General features: G+C 30.3%; 2 protein-coding genes across 3 annotated transcripts; one reads left to right on the top strand and one right to left on the bottom strand.

Moving 5' to 3' along the window:
• The first annotated feature begins 372 nt into the window (after positions 1-372).
• LOC143909169 (protein yellow-like) lies at positions 373-1,752 on the top strand. Its single transcript, XM_077427071.1, has one exon. It carries the CDS (start codon positions 373-375, stop codon positions 1,750-1,752), a length of 1,380 nt encoding a protein of 459 aa, XP_077283197.1.
• A 4,506-nt stretch (positions 1,753-6,258) lies between these two features.
• LOC143923078 (ATPase family gene 2 protein homolog B-like) lies at positions 6,259-9,483 on the bottom strand. 2 transcript variants are annotated; one of them, XM_077446579.1, is made up of 8 exons: positions 9,440-9,483; positions 8,641-9,102; positions 8,359-8,539; positions 8,084-8,289; positions 7,802-7,990; positions 7,495-7,726; positions 6,990-7,190; positions 6,259-6,908 (listed from the first exon to the last, which is right to left on the bottom strand). In XM_077446579.1, the coding sequence occupies exons 2-8, from the start codon at positions 9,010-9,012 to the stop codon at positions 6,391-6,393; spliced, it is 1,899 nt and encodes a 632-aa protein (XP_077302705.1). In that variant the 5' UTR covers positions 9,013-9,102; positions 9,440-9,483; the 3' UTR covers positions 6,259-6,390. The 2 variants fall into 2 exon arrangements, with proteins under 2 accessions (XP_077302705.1, XP_077302704.1); XM_077446578.1 differs by having other exon boundaries at positions 9,207-9,469.
• Positions 9,484-9,496: the final 13 nt, after the last annotated feature.

Genomic DNA, 9,496 nt, shown 5'->3' with positions numbered 1-9,496 from the left:
GCAGTTTTTTCAAGTTAGTATATATGGGTGTATTATAAATTATTTTTAGGGATTTAACAAAATGGTATGCAGATAGATCTACATACCTATTTTGAATAATAAATTCTATTCTAAAATTTTATATTCCATTAGATAAAGATTATCCATTGACGGTTTAATATAATAGGTCACGCAGCCTCTTTAAAAATCACTACTGTAGTTTCGTAGTCTGTAGGAGTGAATGTTGCGAAACCATTCGAATAGTATGGGGGTAAGGGGGAAAATGGTGTGGGTTCTATGGGGGTTCGACCGTGCGTCGGAGGCTGGGCGCCAGACTGGCGCCATCAGTGGCTCGGTGTCCTCCAGTTGTGCTGCGGCGCGCCACTAACAACCATGGCCGTCGTGTGGCTGCTGCTCTTTCTCCTCTTCCAACTCTCCAACGCTCATCCAGTCAGCTCCGAGGAAAATCAAGACGACTATCCAAATAAGTTTCAACTAGTTTATCAATGGCACACCGTCAATTTTACTTGGCCCTCCCATAGACACTACAAGAGTGTATTACATCAACGTTTATACATCCCTGAAAATGTATTTATATCGAATGTTAAAATTTTCAACGACACGATGTACTTGGCCATGCCGAGATTAAAGCTAGGAGTGCCAGCAACTCTGGGGCAACTACCTTTGGAACCGGAAGTTATCACGGACAGCCTCGTCACACCGTTTCCCAATTGGGAAATGAACACTTTGGGAAAATGCTCGTGCTTTCAATCGGTGCACAGTTTCGAGATCGATTTGGATGGCGTAATGTGGGTGATCGATAATGGAAGACCGTCGATAAGTTATATAAGAAATAGGAATGGAAGAATATGTCTGCCGTCTCTCGTTTTAGTCGATCTCAAAAATGACAGCGTCATCTTGGAGCGGTACGTCTTTCCTAATACAATTGTTGGTGCTGATAGCTACTTGAAAGACATAGTAATTGACGATGTTGATGGTGGTTACGCATACATAATTGACAATAGTAAAACGAATCCTGGAATTGTGGTGTACAGTAGGAGAGAAAATAGCGCTTGGAAATTTTCGGATTCACGTTCAATGAAGGCGGATGCGAATGAAAACCAACACCCGGGTGATATGGATATATCCGGAAACATTAATGGAATAGCGCTCGGTCCTCGTTATACAAAAGAAAATGAAGTAATTGAGAGATACGTTTTTTTCTCATCACTTTTCAGCTTTAAATTATACGCAATGCATGCATCTTGGTTAAGAAACAGATCGATCTCGAACTCGTTTTCTATGATGACTAGAAACATCATCGAAATGGGGAGCAAATCATCTTATTCAGACGGGATGATCATGGACGAGAAGGGCATCCTCTACTATGGACTACTTCAGGATCATTCAATCGCTAGCTGGGATTCGTTCACGGTGAACTTTTCGATCGGTCATAGCATTCTTGCTCATGACACGAAACACATTACTTGGGTGGAGAGGTTTGCATTCGACGAAGCTAATAACTTATACGTATTATTGACGCGTTTTACCAAGTTCGCAATGAAAGTCACTAATCCGAAAAAAGTGAATTATAAGATTGAACGGATCAACGTTGGTGCTAACAGCTATTTGCAACCGTCTGAAAACGTTACAGAACCAGAACCCAGCCCACCTGGCGGCTCAAATTCAATCAAAGCAGTACGTGTGATTTTAATGTTTTTATTGTTCATCATTACATCAATGAATGAATATATTTTCAACGTGTTCCATTAAAATTTGTATTTCAAGAATAGTAGGAGTGGAAGTTCTGGAGAGTCGATGTGCCAAAACTTAAACATGTACTTAATATTTATATAGAAGCTGTAAAGTTATATAAACAAAATGATACACAGTAATAATGATAACAGTAATAACGAAGTGGTAAAAAATTCGATAGTTTCAAAATTTTAAGTTCCGCATAATCAATTGCAAACCATGATATTTATAATTTGATGACACGCTTAGGAAACATAAATTTGTCACATTTATGAGTAATAACCATGATATAATTCGTATATATGTATGTATGTATGTAGCTAATTTTCGGTAGGAAATAGGGGGTGAAAGGCTGTGACACGCATTCGAATGAATAATAAAATAATTTTGTAAGTAATTTTGGTAATGAATTTATAATACTTTACATATTGGAATGCATTCGTTTTTTTTTTACTGAGTTATAACTAAATATTAAAAAAAATTACTTTTTGGATAAAGTGTTTCAGTCCTACAAATCTGGCACAGACTCTTTAGAACCGCCATTCTTTAGTTACCTATTTTAAAAATACGTGACAACCATTTTATCTCGCATATTTGATGTTTTGTGGATGCAATTGAAATGTCAATTTTTTAACTTAAATGCAATATAAATAAAACAATATATATAATAAATTGTGAATTCCGCCTCATTAACAAAACAATTTTGTGTGTATAATAAATATGACAATATTATGTAATAAAGAAAAAAATTATAGGTAAATATTATCAAATGAATATTTTATTTTCAAATCTTACATATGATTTAATTGAGAAAATTAATGTTCACTTTATTATAAAAACGTAGCAATTAAATTTAGTCAATCTAATGATATTTCAATTATATAATTATTGTTAAAGCTTCCAAAAATTTAATTTATGTATTATGTGAGTAAGTGTATATATATTTTATCAATCTATTACATATTATATATAAATAAATTTATTATATTATAAATGGTTTAACTTAGTTGAAATAAAATAATGAAAATATTGAGTGTAATGAAAATAAAATTAACTTTCAATTATTATATTAAATTCATCACGAAAAACTTAGCTGATATTTTTATTTAAAATAATACCTAGCCTTCGATAGAAACAATATATTCAAAAACTGTTTAATCGCAAATCCATATCGTCCATGTGAAAAATAACGCAAGTACGTGTTAGGGGTATGTATATTTTAATTTTATTTATGATGTAGTTTGATTCTAATGTAAAAAATTGAATTGAATGGCAACCAAATTGAAATTTAAAAAAATTGATACAGATATTTGTCGTTCTTTATCCCTAATATTACTTAGTATTATACAATAGTAGCAATCGGAAAAGGAAATATTGTTATGTATAGTTTACTTAATTATGGATTACATGTATGGATAATGTTTGTACAGTACTCAAATATATTAATAGAAAATTTTATTTATTATTAAAACATTTATTTTTAAATAAAGTGTATCTATACAAATCAGTCGAATATATTATGTCATAATTTATTGATGAAGTTATTATTTCATAAACATATATTTCTTGATATTTGCAGGAATTATGTGTAAATTATCAGAAAAGACAAATTTATATAGATATTTATTAGTAAATTTGAAACACGGCAATAATTTTCTTTTAAAATATTTATCATCTTATACAATAATTTATATACTTTATATTGAATGTAATTTGAATTTTTGTGAGATCTTGTTCAATTGTATGTATGTATTGCTTGTTACAATAAAATTTTTGAAACAGTTTCAATGATTTTTCCTTTTAATTTTGGATCATAGTTAAATAGCATTTGTGGGGTATGGAATTTTTTAAATATTTCATTTGTTATTACATAAATTTTATGTAAATTTACAATACAATAAACATTTTTTATACCATAAATAAATATTTATTGCATTAGTAACAGCATTCATTTTGTGGTTAGGGTATGCTACTAACGACTGAAGTTCCGGATTTCAACCCTTAGCTTGAAAGAAATCATACGATGTACAATATCATGTATGATTAGAAGTATTTTATGAGGCTGGTTGATGTTCAGGTCGACCGTTTCTTATCAGAGTTTGTCAATTTATCCATTTGATTGTCGGGACGCTCCACAGAAATAGGCTCATAACTAGTCACCGGAGCCTGAGGGGGCCGTGTATTGTTCAAAGGTTGTAAATGCATTGTTAAAGGTTTGCCGAACAATGGATAGCACTGTGACTATCCTACCTCTACTCATAACTACCTATTATTGACACCTGACTATTATTTTCAATAGTAAATGGTACATTATGTAAATGTTTGGCCATAGTGTCGATTTGGGGCAACCTGTTATGGTAAAAATGAAATAATAAAAATATGGTAAAAACGAAATAATAAAAATAACATAAAGTAAAATAAAACAGTTTACATTTTTTGCTTTCCTGTTATAGAGATAGATAAATATTGTCATATTGGGTAGTATAAGATGATACTGTTATTTATGATTGTTGAAGTCTGGGTAACGTTGAATTTATGTTGAAAAAGTTGTGGCATATTTTTGGATGTGGAATAAATAGTTTCATCTGGTAAATCTTCCCGTTTTATGAAAATTTATGAGGTCCACTAATTCACTACAGTCCATAGAGCCACTGAGACATAATAGATCATTGATTATTCTCCTGTCACAAAGTTTGATCATATTCAATTTTATATACTTATTAGTGACAGGGCCAGATTTAAAAAAAAATTATAATTAATGAATCTAATAAATCTATTCTGAATCTTCTCAATGGAATTACTATGTACCTGTGAACTAGGGGACCATATTGATGAATTGTATTCAAGTTGATTCCTTACTAATGAGAAAAATAATAATTGAATTGTGTTAATATTGTTAAAAGAATTGAATTTCTAATAACAAAGCCTAGGATTTTTGAAGATTTTTTAGTGATACAATTAATATGAGGAATAAATGTAAGTTTTTCGTCAAAAAAATGCCTAGGTCTTTAATAATGGATTTAGACGACAATGCAACATTATTAATTTTATAGTCAAAAACAAAATTGGTAGATTTTCTACTGAATCTAACAATACTACATTTATCAATATTTTAAAAAAGCCTGCTAATTTCAAACCATGCATGCAGATTGTTTTGATTGTTTTGCAGAGACAAACAATCGTTAATATTACTAATAGAATTGAAAATTTTAACGTCATCTGAAAATAAAAGTATATGAACATTATTGAAAATTTGAATCATGTCATTAATAAAAACATTGAATAGTGTAGGCCCAATGTGCGACCCTTGTGGAACTCCGTTTGTGGAGGTAAACGAATACGATTTGACAGGACCAATTTTTACAGTTAATGATCTGTTTAGCAAATAATTTTTGGACTAGTAAAGTAAAACGCCCCTAATGCCAGCACTATACAATTTTTTTTTTATAATTTCAATGTTCACTTTGTCAAAAGCCTTGGAAAAATCTGTATATATGGAATCAACTTGAAGTTTATTAGCGAGAGCGTTAGAAACATAATTTTCATATACTAGTAGTTTGGATAGAGTAGATCTACCAGATGCGAATCCATGTTGATGCGGTATAATCAGTTTTTTTTATGAATGATGAAATTTCATCTAGTACTTAGCTTTTGAAAAGTTTAGGGATGGTAGACAATACAAAAATAGCCCTGTAATTTTCAACATTATTCGTGTCGCTATTTTTATGTAGAGGTAACAAATAGCCATGTTTCCATAAACTGGGAAATATTCTGCAGGATAAAGAATGATTAATTATGTTATAAAGTTTGGACATAGATACATTTACAGTAGGTAGTGAGTCGTTAGATGACGTTTCAATTAGAAATTTGGATATGTTAAAATTATTATTTATAGTAATGTCATAGACAGATTTAAAAAAGTCAGCAAACAAGTTCACTGAATCATTGACGCTGTCAGAAAACTTATTTCCAAAATAAACGCTATTGGGTATTTCGGGTTTGCTATTCTTAAAGGATTTAGCAAAACTCCAGAAAAATTTGGAGTTAGATGAGATTTGAGATTCAGCTTTATCAATATATTATCTAAAACAATTATTTTTAGTAATTTATACGTTTAATTTAATGTAAGTTTAAATTCAATGAAAATATTTAAATAATTGGTGGATTTGTAACACTTATTTAATTAAATCGAGTATCGTTTCGATTCGACATATATATGTCACATCTAAAACACTGCCAACAAAACGTACGAATATAATAACAGATCAAGAAAAAACTTCTATATATACTGTTTGCTACCAATTTTTCGTCTAGGGCAATAGTCTCGGAGTATTTAGCGCTATCTATTGAAAATTTATTTAATTAATTGATTTTTCTATTGGTGTTTTATATTATTTATATGTAGTTAAGTAGAGGGTTTTTACTTATAATAAAAACAATTTAATTTTCATCGGGTCCATCTACCAGTGTCATATTGGGGTGACCTAAGACACTGGTAAATGTAAAAAAAATTAACACGCAATTCCAGGAGCAGATAATTATAATTACAAAATGTATTTATATAATGAGAATAAAAACATATGAAAGGGAAAAATAATAATAAAAAAAACGTTATAATAAATATTCACACAGCATTAAAATATGATAAATTAACTTTCAAAAAACAGCTTTATAATATTGCATTATTTGTGATTTGTTTAAAGACGGCCGTGTTGTAGAGAGAGCTTTTATAAAATGGTTATTTGTTATTGTTTTTACATCCATACCATCTTCTGATAGCGCTATAAGAGCAGCCTCTGCACAAATATTCTTCATATCAGCACCAGAATAATATTCAGTTTTTGAAGCTACATCACCTAAATTAACGTCTTCAGCAATGGGCATTTTTTTGGTGATTAATTTGAGAATACTTAATCTTCCTTCTTCATTTGGTGGAGGTACAAGTATATGTTTATCAAAACGTCCAGGTCGCAAGAGAGCGGGGTCAATCATGTCAGGTCGATTAGTTGCACCGATAACGATGACCCCATCATCTATATTTACAGATTTACTCGCATCGGCCACATTACTACGATTTCCAATCCCATCCATTTGCGTAAGTAACGATGCTAAGATTCTTTCTTGGATATCTGAATTTGTTTCTTTAGAAGCACCTCGAGAACCTGCGAGCGCATCTAATACAAACACAAAAATTTATTAAAGAAAACATGGCACATACCATATTTTAAATCAATTGAAGATCATGAAATATTTACCAATTTCATCTATGAATATCAAACATGGCGAGTTTTGTCGAGCTCTTTCAAAAAGTTTTACTATCAATCTTTCAGCATCTCCGACAAATGGAGAATATAATTCAGCAGCAGATAATGACAACAGTGAGAATGTTCCTAAACATGCTAGCGCTCTTATTAGAGATGTTTTGGCACAACCAGGAGGTCCATATAGTAATACACCTGCAATATGAGTGGGATGAATGAAACTTAAAATATTTAATACAAAAAGACATTGTCCTTTTATATTTAAACTTTATTCATCAACTTTGAATATTTAGATGCTTATTCGTTAAACTAGTATAAAGCCATTTTTGAATACGTTTAAGCACTATTGTTGGCCATTGAATCTTGAGTTATTACATAATATTAAAATAAAAATTGTTCAGTTTAGCTGTGCATAGATTTCAGTTTGCAAATTATATAAATCAAGACAGTTATATCTTTGTCATTTATGGGTATCGATATAAAATTATTTAAAAATTACCTTTAGGTCTAGTTATGCCCATTCGAGCAAAGGCCTGAGCATGCGTTAGTGGCCATAAAACAGCCATTTCTAGTGATTTTTTTATGTCTCTGAGTCCAGCAAGATCATCAAATGTTACATGACCGATAGTTACTGAGCCTAGAGTACCATGTAATGATGCTGGTTTCATAGTAGAAATTACACGCCGAAATTCATTTGTCCAGAATTCAAGAGTATTATCTTCCACTTCAAACTACAGATAATTTTAAAGTACATTTAAAGACATGTTTAAAAAGTGTCGTTTGTTAAATTAAATGAGTATATTTACAGTCTTATGTGTGCATTTAATTTTTTGACAAATTTGTTTCAAATCGGCTCCGACATATCCTGGAGTCATTGATGCTAAGGATTGACTCAATTTATTAGTATTGCTTTTAGATAAACCTAAATTTAATTCGGTGATTAAATTTTCCAATATAACTTGTCTTTGTATTTCTGTTGGAGGAGCAATATAAATCTAAAAAGAAAAAACATAAATATATAAAAATTAGAGAAAAATTACAATAATAATATTATTATAGTGAAAAATTAAGTAAGTTGTTTTATTAACTTCAGTTTCAAGTCTGCCATGACGTCGTAGTGATGTATCTAATTGATCGGGTTTATTAGTAGTGGCTATTACAATTATTCCAGGCACTTCTTGAGCTTTATCAAGTAATAATAAAATTTGAGTAGCTGCTCTTTGAACATGAGAACTACTGTTTTTTCTCTTAGGACAAAGGTTTCCTATTTCTTCCAAATTGATAATACATTGACCTGAAGCACAAATCATGGTCAAAAGTAACTAATAATAATAAAAATTTAAACAGAAAGTTAAAAATTAACCTGTTATTTTTGCACAAGCAAATGCTTGGTCAAATATATCTCTAATGGTTGACTCAGTTTCTCCAGGTTCTTTCTGACTGATTGCGTGATCATAAATAGAAAATATTGAACATCCAGATTTTTGTGCAATGAAAGTTACAATTGAAGATTTTCCACATCCTGTAGGACCCACAAGAAGAATCTAGAAATATTTATTTTCATAAAATTATAAATTCAACCAAGAAAATATTATAACAATTAAAAATTAAATGTTATAATTTGAGCCAAAAGAAAAAAGTAAACCTGCTTAGACGGTTGTAATGAGAGATCTGAATATTTTGTCGAAAACAGTTTGTTAATGTTTATTATTTCCATCAATCTTTCAACATGACAATCCATCTCATAGAGAGGAGGCAAAATTGTATTTTCTAATTTATATTTTTCTTTGTAGGTAATTTTGGTTATTAAAATTTTTGTATTTTCAGATATCATTCCAACATTTTTATCAGGGTTATCATTATTCATATGCACTATTATTTCATATATTCCTAACTTTTGATGATGTTGAAAGTTGTCTAAATTAACATGGCATCTGTTTATAACTGTTAAAAGAGTCAAAATATAATTTTTCAAAAAGCCACAAAGTTCCTTATCACTGCCATGAGACAATAACATGTCTTGAAATGTTTCAAAAATAATTTCCACGTTTATTTCTTTCAATGCACGTGGCTTCGTGGAATTCGTTTTGATACAATTTTTATGAATCTGAAATTCGGATGAGCGATTGTCAGATTTGTTATTTAATAAATATACACTTCTATCAAGTTCAATTATATAATCTGCTAAAAGCATCTTTGGATATATTTTACATATGAATGTGTGTGAATTTTCGCCTAATAGCACTGTACTACCAGGTAAAATGGACAAATTTTCAAAAACATTATTGGATACAAAGCAAGTTTGAGTATTTAAAGGATCGCGCTTTAGATATTTAATATTTAAAATATCGTTCAGTTGAATGTTTTCAAATTGTGAAATCAATTGATTCATATTTGTGTAATAATTATAGATCGCGGAGATATGTTAAACGTCAACAAAACACGTGGTTTTGACAGTTGTATTTTGTTGGCCCAAAGAAGCTATTTTTAATGCAGTGTGA

Source organism: Arctopsyche grandis, chromosome 3, assembly GCF_051622035.1.
Source record: "Arctopsyche grandis isolate Sample6627 chromosome 3, ASM5162203v2, whole genome shotgun sequence".
NCBI classification, from domain to species: Eukaryota; Metazoa; Arthropoda; class Insecta; order Trichoptera; family Hydropsychidae; genus Arctopsyche; species Arctopsyche grandis.
Note: the sequence above shows the minus strand (reverse complement) of the source record. Positions and strands in the feature narration are given on the sequence as shown.

Excerpts from the sequence above, each read along its gene's own strand:
- LOC143909169 (XM_077427071.1), top strand. The coding sequence starts at position 373 with ATGGCCGTCGTGTGGCTGCTGCTCTTTCTCCTCTTCCAACTCTCCAAC.
- LOC143923078 (XM_077446579.1), bottom strand. The coding sequence starts at position 9,012 with ATGTTATTGTCTCATGGCAGTGATAAGGAACTTTGTGGCTTTTTGAAA. Across the intron at positions 8,290-8,358 it reads TGCTTGTGCAAAAATAACAG|GTCAATGTATTATCAATTTG; the intron begins GTTAATTTTTAA and ends TTTGTGCTTCAG. Across the intron at positions 6,909-6,989 it reads GATATTCATAGATGAAATTG|ATGCGCTCGCAGGTTCTCGA; the intron begins GTAAATATTTCA and ends TGTTTGTATTAG.